This window comes from Hipposideros armiger, unplaced genomic scaffold, assembly GCF_001890085.2.
Source record: "Hipposideros armiger isolate ML-2016 unplaced genomic scaffold, ASM189008v1 scaffold_338, whole genome shotgun sequence".
In the NCBI taxonomy this organism is placed as follows: domain Eukaryota; kingdom Metazoa; phylum Chordata; class Mammalia; order Chiroptera; family Hipposideridae; genus Hipposideros; species Hipposideros armiger.
Genome location: NW_017731688.1, coordinates 391,659 through 414,488, shown reverse-complemented (window position 1 = coordinate 414,488; position 22,830 = coordinate 391,659). Strand labels below are relative to the sequence as shown.

Here is a 22,830-nt window from a genome sequence, read left to right as displayed (position 1 = left end):
CCTCAGATGGCAATCATTAGGACCACAGAACCAGATGAGACCAAGAGGCATTAGTATGTGCTCTTTCTCCAGGGTGGTCTAGTCTAAAGTATATTTTGGCCTCTTCAGGAACAGAGAATATCAACCTATTAGGTTACATGCTGTAATTCTTTTAGATCTTATTTGTTACACATCAAATCTAATCCAAAGTCTTCATGTTGTAGTTCAAGAAAAGAAAGCACTAAAAACATGTTAGGTAAAATAAATACTTTATTCTTTTAATTTTTTTTTTTTTTTTAGAAATCAGCCTTTGTGTGATAATTCAAATATTTATAAACCTTTTAGATTGTCTTTCAAAGAATATTGTTAACATCTCAACCACTTTTGATTAAAATTTCACACAAAGAAATATAATGGGAGTTGAAAATTATAAATGCTAAAGGAATAATTCTAACAACATTTGGTTGTTACTTTACATATTTATTTAACACATATATAACCAAATAGCAAACGACCTTACTTTTTTTTTCCATAAAAACAAACAGTTCTCAATGGTTAAAACTAAATTAAAACCATCTACTATGAGGAGAACAAGTCTAAATTAATTCCATTTTGAGAACACAAAACCAGCTTATTTCTATCCATTCAAGTCGCAGGCCCCATTATTTTGGCAATATTCTACTTAGTCTAAAAGACAGAAGAAGAAACATCTCCTTATAATAAAGAAGTCTCGACAATGCAAAAAGTACATAGTGTTTAACATAAGGCACATTTCCAAAAGAAAAATACTATATAAGCTATAATAAAATTAAATTTGTCTTGGGTAAAGTAACAATGCTTACAGTGTAAAACATTTAAGTAGTTGTAGATAACGTCATATAATTCTATCCTACTGCTATTAGTAACTTCCTCAAGAATTAAGAGCAATTTTTCACAACAGAATAATTTTTCTTCTTGGAAGTGACACTAATTAACAGCAGTGGAGGGAAAATCATTGGTTGCTTCAAGCTCTCAACAAATGAATCAGTTATTGCACAGTAAATACCTCATAGAGGTCAGTGTTTAAGGAAGCTAATCTGAAGAAGTATGTTATTTATAAGTTGGTTAAGTCTGGAAGTTTTCAAGTTTTAAAATTAATTCTACATAGGAAATCAACTGGAAAATATTGACATACAAATAAATATTAAGCTTTTCAAATGGCTACAGTTTCGATAGCTTAGAAAAGAAAGTCAGCAAAGTGCCTATTTATATGTATGCTTTTAAAATAAGATATGCATCGAAGAAATAAACATTGTACACAGTATACAGTAGCCCAGCTTAGCAGCAAGTATCTTCTGAAGCACACATAACACCTCCACCAGTGTATATCATTGATATCCCCAGTATTACACAGCTAATACGATCCATGCCAACCTTAAAAAAGAAAGAGAAGTAAACATTAAACATCTTTGAAATATATTATTAAATATATTGTTTCTTTAAAAAGCTAAATGAGAATATTCTCTAAATATATCTATCTATCTATCTATCTATCTATCTATCTATCTATATATATAATACACACACACACACACACACACACACACACACACACACACAAGATCCTGCTGTGATCTCTACACATCTGAGAGTTAATTCTTTTATCCCTGGCTTTGGTAAAAAAAACAAAAAAACCCTTGTTAGTTACTTTATGAAATAGTTTTTCCCCCCATTTTCTACAGCTGAAATTGTATACTATACTTTTCAAATTATTTATAATTTTTTTTTTTTCTAGCTGAGCCATCCTGCCACCTGTTGGCAGCTCAGCGGCTGCTCAGTTCGGGCCAGGACTCGAACCGCTGTTGCTCAGAGCTTGCACTCTTGAGCGAACTCCTAACCAACTGAGCCACTCAGCTGGCCCTATACTTTTCAAATTATATTGTTTCTCATATTTTATTGAATGGATATTTTTAGTTCTATTAAAGATACTATTCTACTGAAGTGTATTACTTCCTTTTGCATTCACCAAGTATTACTATTAAAATACATATTTTATAATATGTAACTAGAGCTGAGATAAAATTAAAGTAATTCATTTTAATATATAAAACAAAACAATTCTTATAAATTACGACATGATTAGATATGAACCTATGGAATACATTTCTTTAAAAGACAATAAATTATAAAAGATACTAAGAATTTGTGATTAATTCTCAAAATCTCAGTCCATAAATTGTGCATCTGACATCCATTATAACCAATGCTATCAAAATAAGACTCAGGTTAGAAGGTCCTGATTTCCCCAATTCCAGCATTTATTTACTATAATGAAATTTCAGTAAAATGACATAAAATAATCCCTTAGGAGCAGTATTATGAGATTTGACTTGCTTGTATTTGAAAAGGGGTTCTATGAAGTTTTCACACTATAGAATAAAATATTACATACATTTTAAAAATTAAAATTTTATCAAACAGGCCTGTATACTAAGAAAACAAAGCATTAAAAACAAAGTACTAATTTACATTTATCTAAACAAAGAAATTCAGAAAATTTACCTATTAACTCCATTTAATGACTATCTTGCTTAGAATTAGATGCTTTACTTGAAGATACTGCTGCCAAAAGTCCACTTACAATTTCCCGTCTGATTTCCCCAACAATAGACTCTTTAATCTAGAATGGAAAAAGAGAAAAATAAGAATTTAACCATATGACTGTCATCCATTTTTTGTTTTCAAAAAAACATAAATAGCATTTAATTCCTGCAATCACATAAATCGTAAAGAAAACTACAATCTTGATGTGAATCTTCATGCAATAATACAGAGGGGAATCAAATGCATTTACCCTCAAACCCCAATCAGACATCTAGGCCTTGTTTACCATCATTCAGACAACTACATTATAAAATATATCCCATTTCTTAGGTTGAAAACACTAGAAAATGTTATTTTATAGATTAAGAAAACTTCTTTTAAAGAATTTGCTTCATGACACAAAAATAGCCTGGAAGAGTGATTAAATGTTAGGTTTGCTTTTAGGGTTTTTTTTTATTAATGTCCACCTTTGTCTGGTAATCAGCAGGATGCTCAAGTGTTCTCATTGTTAAGAAAACCCATTAGTGGCAAAATAATATACAGCTATACTGCCTGTTTATACTAACTGAAAGTGGAGTATCTAAGGAAATATATTGTTTTAACATAACACACACATTTTAAGCAGAAAGAAGAAATGATCACTTAGCATAAATTATTTTAAAACATGAAAAACATTCTCTAAACACTATAAACTCTAAAGAAATAAATTTTTCTTTAGTAGTATGGTACGTTTGTCACTATCTAAAACTTTTGCTTCAGATAGAGATACACATCTCATTTTATTGTTGGAAAAGGCAGAGACCTAGGGGCAATAACAATTGCATCAAGGTTTTCTTCTCTAGTTGCCCCAACACTGCACATGTCTTTTTCTCTCTAATAATATAGCATCACCTCCAAATAGCCCTTTGTGAAGACTTTAAATGTGCATTTCCTGAAACAAACTGATAATGCCTTCCCAAATTAGCACTCGAGACACTGTCAACCAGCTTTTAAAAATTCTACATTTCCACAGTTTCCTGTCAGCCCGATCTATTTCCTAAAATGTCTCTAAGTACATCCTGAACACATCTCAATTGAAGTCTTTCCAAAAATGGCTCTGTATTAATCTGTCATGCAAAATTGGTACACAGTACATACAGAGATTTATACATAAGTATCCAGAGAAACAAATGCTCTGTACCTACCATCCATCTGTATTGGAATATATGTAAATAAATATAAACTCATTTTACCTTCTACCAATATTTCTAATTTTTAAGCATCATCAAAAGTTTCTGAAGTTCATAGCACTTCAGATTCATTTTTTAAACAAATACATGTTAGCCACAAATATTATGAAAACCAGAATCTCTTAACCACAGGATACAAGCACAATGTGTTGACTGAGAACCACTGCAAATCTGTATTTACAGAAGACAATGACTAGCATAATATTTCCACTTCCATTGTCCAATACAATATGGCAAATTTATTAAATCTCATCATTCTTCATTGGTCAAAAAGTGTTACTTACAAACTAACAATGTGTGCCAATGTATTTGGGGAGTACTTAAGTAAAGTCTCCACCATCATGGATGTTATAATCTAGACAGGCAGAAAATGAATATTGTTTCATAATATATTAAGACAAAAAAACTTATTAATTCATTAATAATATAATAAAAGAATAAATTTTGAAAAATAAGAGACCAGTATGGGTTAGAAGAAGAAAAAATACCAATTCTCAGAGAATGGTGTACTTTAACAAAATAGGTCATGAAATAGAAAGGAAGATTTCAGACAACAGTGAGAATAGAAAATTACAGCAAGAGCACTGTGGATGAGAGGGCAGCAGAAAAGAGCCTTGGTGACAAGACAGTTCCTGCTAGTAAGTGGAAGAAAGTTAGAATAGAAAGGGTGAGGTCAAATAGAAAGTGTTTACTGTGAGCTATTTCAGGTAGAGGATTGGGTCTCATTTATTAGTGTATACTGGCATAAAGTAAATGCTCAATAAATGTTTGAATGAATGAACCAATGACAGAGTAAGACAGCACAGGAGTGAGAAACCATACCAGACATAAAAAAGAACAAAAAGTAGAAAAACAAGGGACTACAGACTAGCACTGAAAATAACAAAATGCCTTTAACAATTTATTGCAGGATTAAATGTATGGACAGATAAATTAGTTCTAAAGTCTCTCAAGCCGCATAGAGGTTGGAAGGATTAGAAGAGAGAAAACTATTGGGATGGATGGTAGCATTGCTTATACCGTATTTCCCCATGTATAAGACACACCCTTTTTCGAAAAATTTGGGGTCTAAAAACTGGGTGCGTGTTATGCAGTGGTTGTAGATTTTTTTTACTTGCATTTCCCACATGTGATGAAGAGTTGTATGAATTTTATGATGAATAAAATTTGACTTCAATAATTTTATGTAATACATTTTTTTTCAAATTTTGGGCCCCAAAATTAAGGTGAGACTTATACATGGGAGCGTCTTATACATGGGGAAATATGGTAATTTCCCAAAAGTGATACAGGCTGAAGACAGGCTACTTGAGATTAAGAAAGGAATGCTCACTAGTAATATAAACAGACAATGCAAGTCTCAAATGGGGGGCAATACATCTATTTAATATGCATCTGCTGACTTCCTGGCAGCCATGATATCAAGTGATCACTAAAAGAAGTTATAATAAGAACAGAGTCAAGCTGTGTATTTACCAAAACGTATGTTTAAAGCATGTCAGGTGAACTGTAGTGATCATATTAAAAGGCACTAATCAAGCCTGGGAACTTCAATAAACAAAGAACTGTCTGAACATAAAGTAATCTATGTTTAATTCTGTTGAATGTGCTACTGTGGGCACATGTTTATTCATTCTATTAAGCAATCTTTTTATTTACTTTTTGTTTTTAAGTAACTAAACAGTTTCAGGCCACTGATTATATACATCACAGACCACCTGGGCAAACTGCAGGAGTGTGTACTTGTCCCGTACTACAACATACACAATCTGTGCAGAAAAGGGGTAGCTTTAATCTAACAAAGTTTAGTGACTGAGTGTATAAACATTTGTCTTAAAGGGCTTTCTTTCAATGCTCTCCTTCAAAAGAATTCTACTGTATTATTACATTATAAATAATGAAAGCATTCTTTCTAAAAACTTCACATATCATGAAATGATGGAAACAAAGGCCTGACAGACATCATTGTTTTCATGCACCTATGACTGCAGTAAGAAAACTTCCCTGAAAGTGTCTGCCAAACATGCTTAATCCTCACCTGCAAAACTGTTCAATCCAAGCTTAGAGCTTGCCTTCCTGAATAGCGGCTTTGTTAATGGGGTCAGGGGCCCAGAATTGACTGGGAAGACAGAATCTAATTTTCTTGGTAGCTGATACAATAAACGTAAAAAAAACCCAAAAACTGGAATGCAGTACCAAGTGTATTTAAGTAAAAAAAATATGGATTGGAAATTAATGGAATCAAGACCAATCTGAACTTTAAATATGTTGTAAACAAAGTTTACTCCTCCGTTGGGCGCAACTGGTCTCACAGATTTATTGCACACAAAGATGCCACTATGAAATACGTCATTACTGTACTAAGTCACAAACATGACTGGTGGTAAGTTACAGTAGAGGGGGAAGATACGGAAGCGATGAGTCACAATACTTAACTGTTAGATATTTGAAAATTTGTGTGCAATGAATCTATGAGAGCAGTTGCGCCCAGCAGAGGGTTAACAGAATACCATTGTAAGTAAACTAAGATGATATTGACACAATTTATTTCTTAAATTATAAATGGCATTAAACTAATTTATCAGTTAATATATGCTTTTAAAATGATTCAAAACAGTTTCTTAAGTACATCAATATTCCTCTGTTGCTTGTTGGATCTATATATTTTGTTTGGTAAACCGTTTTTTTTATAGACAGCAAAAAGATAAATGTTAATAAGCCCAACTTCCTCTAAACTATGCCAAATTCTGAATTAGGGAGTTTCTAATTAATGGGTTTAATAACAAAATTCTGAAAAATTCTTGAAACATTTCCTTGCGTGTCAGTTTAAATGTCTTCAAATTATAAAATCTTCTATGCCTAATGAGAGGTTTTCATAATGTTAAGTAATTCTCTAGGGCCAAGAAAACAGCTGAATTCCTACATGCTCTGTTCTATCAGTCAAAAATCAATGCTCTGGTCTAGGAATGATTTACTCCTGGGAAATTACACACAGTACACATCAGGTCATCCATTAACGACTTTAAAAATGAGGACTCAAGTGTGCATTAAAGGGAGTATTTGTGCCAAATGAGTAACATAAAGTCAAGTTCTCAAGGAAAACTTTCAAACCAAAGTAGCTAAAGGGAACAAAAATATCACATTTCTGCAGCAGCAGGGGGTGGGGAGACCTTAAAACTTACTTTCTCAGTTAACTAATATAGCATGAAGAAAAACAATTACTTAATTTCAGTCACAATTGATCTTTGACATGAAGCATATCAATAAGAATGGATGATAATCAGTCATACCTAACGAGCAAGGTGGATGTACAGAGCTTGCTAAACATTAGCCAGCTACAACCAACATACAAAAATAATTACATCTGCAGGACAAATACACTTACAGAATTAAGACCTTTCAAACTTCAAGTTGATAATTCATGTCATGAAAAGAAATTACACACATTCAGTGTGTTCTGCTATAATGCTTGTGTTGAAAAAGTGAATTTCGCTGGCTGAGTGGCTCAGTTGGCTAAGAACTTGCTCAATTCCCGGGTTCGATTCCCGGCCTGAGCTGAACTGCTGCCAAGCTGCCAACAAGTGGCAGGATAACTCAGCCAAAAAAAAAAAAATATATATATATATATATATATATATATATATATATATATATGAATGACTGTTGGAAAAGTCATGACGTATTTTTCTGTTTTTTGTTGTAAATATATATATTTATATATATACATAAATATATATATTTATACTATTCCTTTTTACTACCTGATCCTAGTAACAAAAACAGCTATTTTACTAATTTTCCCAATTAACTTTTGACCTTTGACTACTAATCTTCCTAATTTTTTGCAATTCTTTTGGTAACCTAGAACTATTGTTAAATGCTTCAGGTTTGCACACTGCTATCTTCCAGGGTAAACCTTTTCATTCTGTATTTCTATCTTTGAGCAACTCATATAATTTCCATATTACTCCACCTACTAAACCAAATAGATCAAATTACTTATACTTGTTAAAGTCACAACATCATTTTCTAATGTCAATTGATATTATATAATGACATTATAACATCCTGGAAGGATTTTGTCTGAACTGTAATCTCTCATTTTACAAATGTGGCAACAGATCTAAAAAGTGTGTCACACGTTTATCTACACCGTCTTCAGCAGAGTGAATACACACAATAGCAATTATTTCACACTGAAGTATGAAATTTACCAAAATGCCATTAGAAATGTTACAAAAACTCTTAATAGACACAAGCTAGATCAATGGGGAAGTTAATTTAAAAGCTCTCTGAAAATTACTGAATACAGTGAATCAAAGGAATATCTTATAAATAATTAATGTTCAAATAAAACCCCCTCAAACACATATCACCAAATAAATTATTAAGCATGGATTCTACTCACCTCCCGTATGACTTGCTGCAACTCATCTTGCTCCACATTTTTATGCATTTCCTCAGCAGTTGGCGTTAATGGGGTTTTGCCATACCCTTCTTCCACTTCAGATTTAGGTCCTACAGCCTCTGAGCCTTCTTCAGCTGCTCCCACTTCCTCAGAACTTTCCACTTCTGGAGGTGTCTGCACAGAGCCCATTCTAGAAGGAGCAGTTGGCGTTAGGGCCACAGATGCTCGGAATACTTTCTTGCTTGATCCCCGACGGGTCTTGGGTTTGCCTGCTGAGTCACTAGAGGATAGTCCAGCTCTTCTATTAGCGGGAGAAGAACCAGAACACGCAGACGATGACTCTGATGTTGCTTGGGAGAACACAGATTCTGAGCTCTCTCCAGGAGGAATATCAAATCCAAGTCCCAGGCCCAATTCAGATTTCAGATATGACTGTTCCCTCATCAGTTCAGTGACCTGTAGATCAGAAAAATTATCATTCTTCTCTCTTGAAATTAAGATTGATAGTTCAAATAAGTTAAAATCCTAGCTGTGATTACTGCCCCAAATCACTTAACTTGTAAAGACATGATTCTAATTCATTCATTTAGTAACTACTCAATTTCATTTGCAAAAATGGCAAAGAAAATTTATATTCATAGTGAGATCAAGCCACAAGATGTGTAGCTATTGGGTTGTTGGGCAAGTCATGATGCATTTTTGCATTGAAAAACATATAACTTTCCCGACGACGCAATAGAGTATCTAGTTGGATGAAATATTACTGGTTACCACATGGGTGTCCAAATTACTTTTAAGGAATAGTAACGAGTGAAAAACCAAATAGCTACTTATAATACTTTCGCCCCAAAGTGAACAAATTTGTTTAAAGTATAATAAAAATCAGACTTTTGTTCAAAAAGTAGTTAATCTTACAGATCCAACTATCTAAAAGGACCTGGAATCAAACTTTAAAAGAACATTTCCCCTGGCATATAAATTACATATTTTTTATGATGCATTACCTTCTTTAGGCAATTAATATAAATCACTATTGCAATTAACTGGCTTTGTAGTGGCCTAAGATGGCAATGGACTTTCAGAAATGTCAAACTCACTTCCAATTTAACTAACTTATCAAATTGTGTATTAAAAAAAAAATTCCTTTCCAATAGGAAAATTGTGTCTTCATGAAATGCTATATCATTCTCTTGCCCAGCGAGTTAAAAGGAGAGAGGCTTACTGGTTCCATTACATTCAATGGAGAAGGGCATGACAAGTTATCAGCGCTTCTGCTGCCACACAATCCCTGAAAAAGTAAGAACAATACACATAGATGTGCGTGTGAATATATTTTTTCAAACTGCAACTATTTTACAATAAAATGAATTAGCTAATTATTTCCCTGAAGTATTCCTTCATGTCACAAAAGTTACTCTCAACTGTCATGGGATCCTATAAAATGTATTATTGCAACTGAAGGTGAATAGATGTTCAGATTCTCTGCTGTTACCAACACACATTTCTCAGAATAATGGATACAAACTTTTTATGGAAAAGTATGTTCATCAGTGATCTAGGATATTCTTATTCTGTGCTACTCATATCTATGTACACACATGCATTCTTATTCTACTGATTCTACTCTGTATGTGTGCGTATTTATGTGTGTGTGAGTATCCATCCTTTATTCTTAACAAAATTAAATATGTTGTTCAAGTAACAAAGAGAAGTTCAGAAGTTCACTATTTCAACATTTCAAAAAATATATTTTACAACTGCAAAGATAGCAAAAATAAGAATAACTGTTAAAGTACAAATTTCATGGAAAGGAACGTGAGAAATACAAAAATTTGTACAAATAAAGAGCAACAGTGTTTCTTTTGAATCTCTTGGTTGTATACATGTTTTCTGCCTTTTTAAAGATCTCACACGATTCATTAAAAAACATAAAGAATAGAAAAAAAAAACAAAATAAAAGTTTAAAGAGAACAGTTATTTATTCAAAGGCAAGGAAGGGAAAAAACCAGAGTGAAATATATATTTGTGTTCTCTGTAGTTATATAGTGATTAAAATCTAAATTAGTCACGCCTTAACCCATTATCATTTTTCCTTTAAAACCCCTAGACTTTTTTATTGCTTCTTATTCTCATTATTAAAAATTATGATTAAAATTTTTCAATGTATTTCTAAATATACAAGAAAATAATCACAACATGTATTTAACTGATTTGCGGGAAAGGCTCCTTAAAAATATCCATGCTATTAATGCCATTAAAACCAGTGTTTTTAAACTAAGGCATCTGTCCATGTTATATGGAATGTTATGAACAGATCCTCACTGAAAACTAGTGCCAAGCCCCAGGGTGCCTCACGTACCACAAGTGCTGAGGAGCGGAAGGCGGAAGGTATATGCGTGGCTCGCAGCTGCTCCTCCAGGCCCAGCAGACGGTCTTCCAGCTGCAGCTCCAAGTCTTCAAGCTCCATTCGGACTGAATTTCTCAAACTCTGGAGCTGATCAACTTCATACCTATGGGTATGGTGACAGGCACAAGTATTCACAATTCTCTCACCAGCTACCAGAAGGAATTAAAATTCCAAGTTCTATAAATGGGCAACTGCACTATGTGTAACCACCACAACAAATGGTCTTTCTTCCTCTACTCTTTATCACCAATATCCCAGACACTAAAAAATACATTACCGCCACTACCTTCCTTAATACATTGAAGGCAGAGATGTTTACTTAGTAAAACATTATGCCTAATTTTATTTACACTGACTCACAAAATAAAGGATGCACAAAAAAATACCCTAGCACAAAAAAATACCCTAGCTTTAAAAAACAAAACAAAACAAAACTTGACAATGATTTTTAGAATAAAAAATATTGAGTTACATTAAGACAAAATGAACTTGTACCTCTCCTCCTCAGTCATATGATGATAAACCATGGTTTGCTGACGCAGCATTGCCAATTCTAAATCCATCATTTGCGTTCTAAACAAATTCAGGTTCCGCCTCATTACCTGGAGCTCCTGAAAAGTATTCTAAAATACAATATAACAAAATTATACTTCTAAATCACACAAATTATTTTGTAACACAAAGACTTAAGTAAGAACTTACTTCATAAAGAGGTAGAACAGATGATTTCGGAATACTATATGGAGCAGCAGCAAGATCAGGTCCTCTCATCATAGGGTACTTCAAAAAAGAGAAAGTATAGTTACAAATCTACGTTAAAGTGAATACTTCCACATTATACAAGGTATTAAAAAGGCGGAATTTGAGGCCTTCATATTTTTTTCTTTGAGGCTCCTCCAAAAAACCGAAGAAAAACTTCATGTGGTAAGCAAGGACCAAATAAAATCAGTCCCTAATGCTACCTGTTATTCCTATGTGTTTCAGGTATAAGTCTATTTGGAATGAGGCTGAGTCAAAGGAACATTTATAGTTCATCTGTGTCTTACAGGATTTTCCTCTTGTCTTGAGAAAGTAAAAAAACAAAAACAAAAACAAATGGAGACGCCATTAGCAAATGTCATTCTTAGATAACAGAGACTATTGACTTGGATGGAAGAGTAGCAAACAATCATCACACTCATTCTTAGACATTTGAGCTTCTACCATGTCACTATTTCATGCAGTAAAGAGAAAAAGACAAAAGGAAGATAAAAGGCATTCCAAGCCATCAAGTGTTCTCACTGTGTAAGAAAGAAATAAAAGAAATTTTTTAAATTATTGTAATATTGGGGTGCAGGGGAGTAGTACTATGATGGAAATAAAAATCTAGTTTAGGGGAGTAAGTGTTCCCATCAGTAGTGACACCTGAACTAAGCCCTAACTGTAACAGGAGTTGGTCAGGCAAAGAAAGGCAAAAATGGGGCATTCCACATAGAAAATTAAAGTGGCACATGTAAAAACAGATACCTAGAAACACACACCTATTTAGAGACCTGCACGCAGTCCAAAGTGGCTGCAGCACGCACATAAGGAATGAGTCTGGAGAGATAGGCAAGGGCCAGGTCGGAGACTCTCTATCTACTGAGGTGGAGGTGGGGAAATTAATTAGCTGAGCTACTGATGGACATCTAAGAGCAGAAGACCATACCTAGAGCAGAAGAACAATCTGGCGTAGAAAGAAAGGCGCACCATGGGGGTGCAGGGAGACAAGGCTCTGGGAATCCCCAGCTTCACATATTACAGACGAAAGGTTCAATGTCTCACTCATTGACAGAACTACATTTTGTAAAGAGGAAGAAGCGTCTATATTCTGGTTAGACTGAAATTCGTTAGGAGACAACTGTAATGAGGATAAAATTTATATTTAAAAGAAGGTATATTTTAGTACATAACTTGAAAAGTTATAACTTGAATTTTTACTTTCAAAGCGGCTTCCTTCCTGTCTAGTATGTTATCATGATAAGAGATCTGTTATATACATTCTAGGCCTCCTGGCTTTGAGCTGAACACTCTGATCACTACATTACACTGTCATTTTCTTCATTTCCCTAACCGTCTGAATGCAAGTAGTTCAGAGAGAGATTTAGAAAGAAAACATAAAGTACGAAAGGCAAACCTAGAGATAACTTGCTCATTTTCAAAGTTTTTAGAAATTATTTCTGGCCCACTCACAGATATGAGAGCGATGACTTTAAAAGCGACAAGACACATCGACTACTTTTATTCAAATTCACGCTTTACCTGCTTTTTTCTTTTCTGGGGCAGTTCCAGTCTTTGAACCCAGTGGAAGCGGACTAATTCTGTGCCAGAAGACCAGCATCAGGAATCAGAAGGTGAAGGGGGAAGCTTAGTCAGAAAGCTACGAGCAGAACCAGGAGAACACACGGCGACACAGAAGCTAAGAGGAGAAAACTAAGAAAGGAAGAGGCGGGGAACACTGTCAAACGGCAGAAAAAAGGAAAGAAAGTGCTTGAGAGGGAAGATTTTTTAATAATACGGGCGACTTGACTAAGACAGTGGAGGAGAGACTAAAGAAGGGAGGATACCTAACAGGCAAATCTCTTCTCTAGAAGTGAGAGATTATCAGCAGAGAAATTAACCTTGTTCGGGATTAGTCACAGCCTTTCCCCTGAGACAGGAGGAAAGGATACAGAGGAGGGAAGGGAGAGGTAAAGTTTAGGCATGTAAGAAAACAAAGTTGGGGCGTTGCATGCCTGACGGGTCTTAGCTTCTCAGTGAATTAAGAGGTGTTCAGATCAATAACAATAAAAAAAAGTTAAGCAAGATGTATTTTTTTCTCATACCTGTGAAAGATTCTGCAGTGAATTTCTAATATCATGCAATACTCTTCGTAACTGCATTTCGATGGCAGAAGGCGGGTTGGCAGAGCACGCCCGGTAAGGATAGGCAGCATGTCTATGTGAGTAAGAACACCCGAAAGGGGAAGTGAAGGAACTACAGGAGGCGCCGGATATGTTGGGAACGCTGTGGGTGCTCAGAGTTCTCATGTGCTCACACAAGGGCCTTTCCTGCCACTCCGAGTGCAGGGAGTGGAGGGAGCAGGTGGACCGAGAGATCGGTGCTGGAGCATACAGTGAACAGGCAGGAGTCCTTCGATTATGACACTCCTCCAACTGGTTCGCGTCTCTCTGAGAGGCTTCTTCTTTCTTCACAGATGATGGAGAGATGAAAATAGTGGATTTAACTAAAGACTGACCATCATGCTCAACCACCTCTTTTTCTAACGTCTGTTCCTCTTCAGATGTGTACTTATAGGTGAAGGAAGGTGGACTGCATCTGGTCTCTTTTCCTGGGGACAAGCGAACATTAACAGAGGACACGACCCTTACTGGGCTCAGCAAGGTGGTCGGTAAAGACTGCGACCTTCTTAGAGGATAGCCAGCTTTTGCAAGCAAGTACCTCTGTTTTAACAGATCTTTCGATTTTATCAAGCTACGCCCTACTCTTTGATTAGACAGACCACATATCTTCATTTGAGCTCTTTGCAAAGCTGTAGTAACTTTGTCCACCGAAGAGGGAGGCCCAGTTATATTTTCAGAGCCTTTCTCACTGCATTTTGCTTCAAGAGAAGCCAATGACTTGAGAATATGGTGTGTGGTATACTGGACAAATTCGCATTCAGTGCTTTTATCCACATCGCTTTCAGCACTTGCTTCCCTCGGCAGTTCCACTGGCTGTGCTGGGGACAAATCCACTTCTATTTCAGTAATTTCAGTAGCGTGATGCCCTGCACCACAGGTGGACTGTTTATTTCCTGTATTCTGAACAGTCTCGCACTGGGGGGAATCCTGGCTATCTGACCCCCTTTTGTCAGCAACTGTCTCTGCCTTCTCTTCTCTTCCCTTCTTAAGAGGAACGAGAGACTCCTCCTCCGATTCATTAAAATAAGGCTGGTCTTGTGCTGTTGGTGTGACAAGCTCTTCACCAAATGTGACTGTTGTCTCACTGTCACAGCTATCAGCACTACTCCCCATGGCCTGCAGGGGCTCCTGAACCTGAGAAAGGAAAACGGAGAAGGATGGATTCAAACAAGTATCATTAACGAACTACCAAAATGATGCGACGCTTCTACACTTGGAGGGTGTCCCACCTCGGCTGTGGCCCTGGTGCTGCTCAAAACTGCTTTCACTGCCCCAGTCAGCAACTCCTCCACTTTCTCACCAAGATTATTCCAGGCCTTTACTATTTTCCTTGAATCCCCTTTTCAACACCCATCTCCTTTTCTTCCAACACATGACACTGACGCAGAGAAAATGGACAAAAAGTTCTTAACTTTCTTCCCCAACACCCACAAAGTTCCCCATAATTCTCCCCATCATGCCCTCCTCTCCGTTCTGAAAGGAAACTGTGTCTCTTTTTTCAAAGCGAATGCCTCCAACCTATACTTCTGATCACATCCTCTCCAGGACTAGGGTATTTTCCCAGTTTCATCCCCGATTTTTGTGCATCCAACTCTCTGCTCTTAGAGCCCCTTCCATAACAACTTCCCTAAGTCACTGTCCTATGAAAAAGACAAAGACCTACTGCCACTAAGCTATCATCCTTATTTGAAAAACCAGTCAGCATTTACTTCTTCTCTTTCTTATCATCCATTTACTCTTCAGTCATGTTGTTGCCTCATATACTCCATCAGAACTATTTATTCAACTACGCAATTTCCACATAACCAAACTCTCATGTTTGCACTCCGATGGCCATAGTCTTCCTTTAAAAGGTTTCTCCTCCATCTCCCAATTTTTCTGACCACCAGATTATTCTTTCTGTGTCTCTTCAAATATTTCTCTTACATGTCTATTCCTTATATGCTATGTTTATAAAGGTTCTTTTGGGGGTTTTTATCTTTAAAATTTGCATATAGGTGTCTTAACCACTTTTCATGCATATTCTGTGTACTGCACACATAGACTATAAGCTCATTGAGAATAAAGATGTGCCTCTCTTCTGGATTATCTAACATACTCTAGCATAGAAGTTATATAACATTAAGCAAGCTATGGATCCACACTTAATATTAGTTTTATTAAACAAACAATTATTGTAAAATACTAAAATACGATGGTAAAAAAATAAGAAAAATAACAGACAGAATAGGTTTATGATTAAAATAACCTGTTTACTGGTGGTCCCAAAATAAAGAAGCTTTTTCTGTTTTTAAATATTCAGTCAGAGAGAGATGAAAAATTAGTGATACCCAAAATTTATAGTCAAATGCTTAGATTACATCTGCACCCCAGAAGAAGTTTTATTCTTACTATTATTTGAAAAATAAAGATAACACAGACTCGACCTTGCAATATATTGCTACTAAAAAAATTACCTAAAATATGAAGACGTTAATCATAATGCCTACTACAATAGAAAGTGTTACCTGAAGATGATTCACAGAGATGCAGTCTGTTGAATCTTCAGCAAAACCACTGCTGTCAGAATGCTGGCTGGCAGTTCGTAAGAGGTGATCTACCGAAAGAAATGTAGTTTCACAAAGCTGCTAAATATAGCTTCAATGAGAACAATTTTGTTACAGATCTATGAGTCCCAACAGATATATAATACATAACATTGATTCTCTCTTAGAAAAGTATGCATCACTTAGGCAAAATTGTGGCTTCAAAGCACAGGAGACAACTCAAATTCCAACAAAAACTGAATCAGATCTATCAGAAATTCTCAATGTCCAGCTGCTAATTAAGCTCTAATTATTATTATATATTTTGGTAAATCCAATTAATTTCTTATCATTGGAAGACAAGTGGTTGAAACAAAAGACCCAAAGTAACATTTCCATTATGTAAATATGTCAAGTATTTAAAGTGAAATTAAAAGTTTAAATGTAATGTGTAAAAACTTCTATTATCTTCCTAATAAGAAAATAAAAATATATAGCACATATCAGTGAAACCATAAGGGTTTTTAGTTTTTCTGACTTATTTCACTTAGCATAATAATCTCAAGATCCTCCATGTTGTCACAAATTGTACAGTTGAGACCTATGTAACTTTACTAACAATTGTTACCCTGAAAAACTTTAATTAAAATGTGTGTGTGTGTGTGTATAAAATTCAAGCCAATAAATTAAATAATCTGAATTCAAGGGTACCTAATGTCTGATGTTTCAAATGATGCAAACATTTATTAACTTATGAAACAATTTTTTCATAACAATTGCATAAAACTCAAACACGTTCAACTAGTACATAGTATTGTTAATCTTATAAAAACCCTGTTTAGTTTTTGGCCTCAAAACTCTAATTCCCGGTTAGTATAACCTAAAAAAAAATGTTTTAAGTGTGTAAAAAAGGTCAACTAAGCATAGCAAACGTAACCACACTCCCATCCACGCTACAAGTAACTCAGTGGGAGAGGCTTTAGAAGCATTACATTTACTAAGGGAGATATTTCATGAAATAATCAAGTTCTGCAGAACTTCGAAAGCAACAGGCTTAAAGTGTGCTGACCAAATCTATTGGGTTGTTGGAAAAATCATGACGTGTTTTTGCAACGAAAAACATAGAAAAAATACGTCATGACTTTTCCGACAACCCAGTACATTCAAAATTTGAATGACAGAAATAAACTCCATAATATGTTTGAATAACATCCAAAATCAATTTAAAGTTCACTTGACTTTGAAAAATATCCCACTGTAGCCTCAGTTTCAACCTAGAGCATCATAAAATGGAGTCATTTTTTTCTCATTAAAAATTTAGAACAATTCTGTAGTAGTGTTTGGAAATTAACAAAACTGCATAATGAAACATAAGGAATTGAACCACACCCTTGATAATCCAGGTAAACTAGAATAATTGTGAAAATACTTGGAATAGCTGTTGGTTACCATAGGTACTAATTTTGCATTACATTAATTGATGATTAACATCTTAAGTTACAGCAATTATCACGGTAATTATGTGTTTGCATGTCTTTTTTTTTTTTTTAAACTACACTGCAAGCATTCTGAAGGCAGGAACCTTATTTATTTATTTATTTATTTATTTATTTATTTATTTATTTATTTATTTATTATTTTAGGAACCCTATTTATTCTTCTTTGTATCCTGGTATCTAGCACATGCTAACAAGAAAACAATTTGCTGAATGAATCAATAACCATCTCCTTAAAGCAACAACAGAATTAAGCAATTACTTAAAGTATTTAGAAATGAAACTGCCTATCTGGTTGGGCAAAGGGCAAGCTGCCAGAGAGCCCAGGGAAGCCTAGTGACTAGCTCTGCTCAGGTTCTCTGGTAAGATCTATTTTATCTGCCAAGGTGGACAGTCCCTGCCGAGTTCACCTCTCCGTGGTTACTTAGTCCTGTCAGAGTTCATACAGGTCAGGTCAGAGGGTAGACTGCTCAGGCTTCAGAGTAGGTGTTGGGCAGTGGAAAGAACAAGGAGGCCTGGGTACAAGTTCCTGCTTTACTACTGTAAGCACTAAGTTTTCTCACCTGTAAAATGGAATAATAATTCTCCTATCTCTCAGGGTTACTTCAGGAACTAAGTACAAAGCAGATAAAACTATTCTATAAACTATCAATCACAATCTAGGTTCTTTAGTCAGACATTTCAGTTTCACAAAAAATACTGGTCTCCACAGAAAAAGGTGGAGCTAAGAAGAAATAGGTCTGTCCTAACTGAAGAGATAAGACATTTCTAATTAACTGGGAAGTTAGAACAAACTAATTAAAGTGAAAACAAAACAAAATCTGGAAATTTTATTTGTGCAGTATCATAAAGGAACAAAACAGAACACCTGCATACTCTGCTAGAACAGAAAATACTGTTTGTCTTCTGTAATAAGGAAAATATTGCACTGCTCTCAACATATTTACTGAATGATAGCTTGTGACATGATTTCAGTCACTAATGATAGCTTGTGACATGATTTCAGTCACTAAACCTCTCGGGGCTTCAGTATGTAAATCCCAAGACTGGGTTTGAGATTCAGATCACTGTTAACTTCAAAAGTCCTATTAGTAAAGGATGAAATATTTTTATACACGCACTATATGCATTTTTACTCAAGTTATGAAATAAATATATTACTAGTAATTCTATTTCTGCAATTATGATTAATCTAAAATACCTGTATATTGCATTATCAAAATTTAACATTTATCCGTAAAGATATATGTGTTCCAGTGTTCACTGCAGCTCTATGGCAAGACATGGAAACAACCAAAGTGTCCTTTGATAGATGATTGGATAAAGAAGATCTGGTATATATACACAATGGAATACTGCTCTGCCATAAGAAAAGATGAAATAGTGCCATCTGTGACAACATGGATGGATCCTGAGATTATCATGCTAAATGAAATAAGTCAGACAGAAAAAGTCAAGAACCATTATGATTTCACTGATATGTGGGATATAAAACTGAAAGGAACAAAGGAACCAGACAAACAAAGAAACAAAAACTGATAAACATAGACAATAGTTTAATGGTTATCAGAGGGTAAGGGGGAGAGGGGTGGTAGATTAAGGGTAAAGGAGGTCAAATATATGGTGATGGAAGGAGAACTGACTGGGTGATGAATACACAATGTGATGTGATAGATAGATGATGTATTACAGAATTGTACATGTAAAACCTATGTAATTTTACTAACCATTGTCACCCCAATAAACTTTAATTAAAAAAAATTTAATAGCTATCTTCAAAAATGACTAAAACACTATGTTGTTCTCTCTTCCTCTCATGTACACACAAAACCATTTTACTGTTAAGTTATAAAAATGTGATTCATAAAAATGTTAACATTTTTACTCATGCCGCCAGAAATAAGAGACCCTATGTCAATAAGAGGAAGAAACCTAGATGTGAATACAAACCACATTCCATCATTCCTACCACAGGAAGCTTACTCTTGAAAGATCTTAAAGTAATTACAGTGTTTTTATTTAAATATATACAGTTTACCCACATCCTAATAATGCGGACAAACTGGCTAAACATATGGGATTTCAACCCTGAACAAATCAGAGAGCAAATAGCAAAGAGGTTTTAGGAAGAACTTGGAAGTTTTAAGCTATGAATCCACTCAAGAATAAGAAATATTCCCTAGGATTAAGAGTGGAATAACCAACACAAAAAAAAGCTCAAAGGTTAAAGAAACTATTACCACTTTTGACACAGGGAAAGCTGCTTTTTCCAAAGTACCCCTTGTCTACCTAGCTAAAGCAAAGATTCCTTGATGGCTGTAAACTCTGCCTTGCAGCTTAGAAACACATGCATGTATTTATGGACTTACAAGGGGACGAAAATTAACAGCAAACTTTGTTTTGTGTCTGAGCAGGACTGTAGTGACCTAGTAAGCGGAGCTCTTGTTTCTAAGTACCATATTGCAATAAAAGAAAAATTATATGCAAATTGTCTCTTATGAAGTCATTTCAGAGATCAGAAGAAAACAAACATGTAATTTCCTATTCTAGGAACATACATATGAATCTTTGCTTAAAAAAAAACAAGGGTGGTTCAGCATGTGTAAAGTTTTAAAAATAAACAGTCCTACCTTCAGTGGTCATTTTAACTTCTTTACTTCCTCTCCTTTTCTTTAAATCTCAAAACCTTTGTGACTTTAAAGATCAGGCATGCTCTTTTTGTTGTAAGTTAAATGTGAAAGAAATGGATGCAAAGGTTCTTTGGTCAATAATTAATAATTCAAGAGAACAATGATATCTACAGCCACTCACCTTTGATCCATAGTTTGAATTTAATTTAACTAGCTTTCACTATTGCTGAGATGTTAGTTTTTTTGCCACAGGCATATTCATGTATCATACCTAGGAGCCATATTTAAATAATGAAAACCCAGAGGTAAGAAAATGCAGTGTCTATTTCAGTCATAATCATGTAAAAAAGTCGGCCTGAATGTGCTGCTCTTTCTATCATTTCCCATTTAGCCCTTATGCAGAACTGAAAAATATTTAAAGTACACAGACTTGTGTAATGAGATCATTACAGAATAAGCAAGCAGAAAGTACTTTATGAGCATAGAAGTCTTCAAGAAGATACAAAACATTCAATAACCAAACCATAATGAAACATGCACACCTGTGTTCTTATTCATCTTTTTACACTTCCATGTAGTATAAACACTGATAGGTAAAACCCCTTTTCCAAGTTAACTGATGACACTCTGGTAATGTGCTTGAGATCTAGTGGATGTTGGTCTACTTACCTCTTTTTGACTTAGTGAGACCTAGCTGATAAGTAGCTGGAACATGAGGAGCTTCTCCCTCCGTACTTTGAACCTAAATAAAAATTTAAAGTAATTAAAACTTAAAGAGCCTATGACAAAAAAGGATATCTTGACACTCATTTACTAAACAAATCAACATAACTAAAAAGAGTACCAAAGCTTTATATATTTAAAATAAGCAAGACATCCTATCTTGAAATTGTTAGAATGTCCCAAATCTCAATTTTATAATCTGTTTTACAGTAAACAAGAGTGCAAGTCTGTAGCTAGCTAAGAAAAAGGACTGTATGAATAAACTACCTCATTGAAAAAAATTGCTATTTTATGAAAAATAGATCCATAGTAAAACGTTCTGCTTCAAATGATAAACTTCCAAGTGAAAGGTCAATCCCAGCAGAAATGCTGAGTGATACACAGCAGAGGGAAGTGTAAGTCCTGCATCTTTGAAAAATGATACACCATACTCCCATTGCAAAATTTTATAAAATCCCACAAATTTTCTGGTATCAAAATCACTCATGTGTGGTTTCCAGTCAAAATGGTGCAGTAGGTAAACACTGTGCACCCCTCTACCCATGACCACATCAAAATTACAACTAGACTACAGAACCACCACCATTGAGAACTGCTTGAAATCTAGCTGAACAGAAGTCCTATAACTAAACATATACAGAAGCCACCATGAGACTGGTAGGAGGTGTATAGACGCAGAATGGGCTGGGGCAGCACCCACGTGTGGCAGTTAAAAATCAGGAGAGATATCATGGCTTCAGAGGTTTTCCCTAAGGAGTGAGGGATCCCAGGCTCACATCAGGCTCCCCAGCCCAGGGTTCCAGTGCCTGAAGTCCCCGTAACTTCTGGCTGTGAAAACCAGTGGAGATTGTGGCTGAGTAAAATGAAGGGCAGCTGCAGTCCTAGGCGTTTCTCTTAAAGGGCCTGTGCATAGACTTAGTATGCTTGCTGATGGACTGACTTGCTCTGAGCCCCAGCACTGGTCAGCAGCTCGAAAGGTGCCAGGGACATACAGAGAGGAACTGAATTGTCTAACTTCAGGGCACAGCTGAAAGGGCAGCTTTCTCCCAGACAAAAGTGCTGGCAGAAGCTACTGTTCCTATGTCGAGCCCTCCCCCCACCCACTCTGCACTCACTAGTGGGTGCCAGATATGAGTTTCCAACAACCTGAGTTTCTAACACTCTTTGCCCAGCCCTGGTGATTCCCTGATAGCTTGACTCACCCAAATTGTGGGCCGTACCCAAGCCACTTCCAGTGACTTTTCCATACAAATGGCCTGTCTTGGCTCATGCTGCCAACATTCCTAAAATCTCTCAAAGGTGCACAAACCCTAAACAAGCAAAGCAGCATCTGGCCTCAGAATGCCCTGTGCCTCTTGCTATGCAGCCCCAAGCTTGGCACTAGCCACAGCCAGACTCATTTCACAGCTTAGCCTCTCCTGGTCACCTCCAAGCCCAGCATAAGTGGCAACCATCTACAGATCGCTTTGTAGCTCATACCAAGTGGCCCAGGCAGAATGCAGGCAGTGGCTAAACTTGTCCTGCACCAGATGCCCTCCTTAAGAGATCCCCAAACCAATACACCCAGTGGCCAGCTTCAGACAACACCAGAGCATGACCAACCACCTCCACAAACAACATACACAAAGGACTGACTCTGCAGGCACCAGAGTCCTGCTAAAGTGAATCCTGACCTGAGTCAGAATCCTGCTCTGTAGGGTCAGCCCCTGCACAACAGTTCCTTCACTGTAGTCATTGCCAGTCCTCACGACCAATCAGCCTGAGGGTCAATCCCTCCTACTGATGTACAAACAGGAATCAAGGTTCAATTACAACAGGAGGGCACACACAACCCACACAAGGGATACACCTGAAGCACTTGGCTGAGGTGAGCAGGGAGACTGGACCACTGGGCCCATAGGGCACCTACTACATAAGGCCACTTTACCA

At 35.9% G+C, this 22,830-nt stretch overlaps 1 protein-coding gene across 6 annotated transcripts in view; it reads right to left on the bottom strand.

The window, feature by feature from the left end:
• Positions 1 to 231: 231 nt before the first annotated feature.
• ITPRID2 (ITPR interacting domain containing 2) overlaps positions 232 to 22,830 on the bottom strand; it is a 39,853-nt gene continuing 17,254 nt past the window's right edge. For 3 of the 6 annotated variants that reach the window (XM_019661189.1, XM_019661192.1, XM_019661193.1), the window contains 10 exons: positions 20,848 to 20,920; positions 16,035 to 16,123; positions 13,450 to 14,661; positions 11,309 to 11,386; positions 11,102 to 11,229; positions 10,559 to 10,709; positions 9,422 to 9,487; positions 8,200 to 8,655; positions 2,521 to 2,638; positions 232 to 1,392 (listed from right to left, as the gene is read on the bottom strand). In XM_019661189.1, coding sequence (XP_019516734.1) covers positions 2,534 to 2,638; positions 8,200 to 8,655; positions 9,422 to 9,487; positions 10,559 to 10,709; positions 11,102 to 11,229; positions 11,309 to 11,386; positions 13,450 to 14,661; positions 16,035 to 16,123; positions 20,848 to 20,920 — 2,358 coding nt within the window. In that variant the 3' untranslated portion in view covers positions 232 to 1,392; positions 2,521 to 2,533. The remainder of the gene's footprint in view (positions 1,393 to 2,520; positions 2,639 to 8,199; positions 8,656 to 9,421; positions 9,488 to 10,558; positions 10,710 to 11,101; positions 11,230 to 11,308; positions 11,387 to 13,449; positions 14,662 to 16,034; positions 16,124 to 20,847; positions 20,921 to 22,830) is intronic. The other 3 variants (XM_019661190.1, XM_019661191.1, XM_019661194.1) reach the window with 3 other exon arrangements.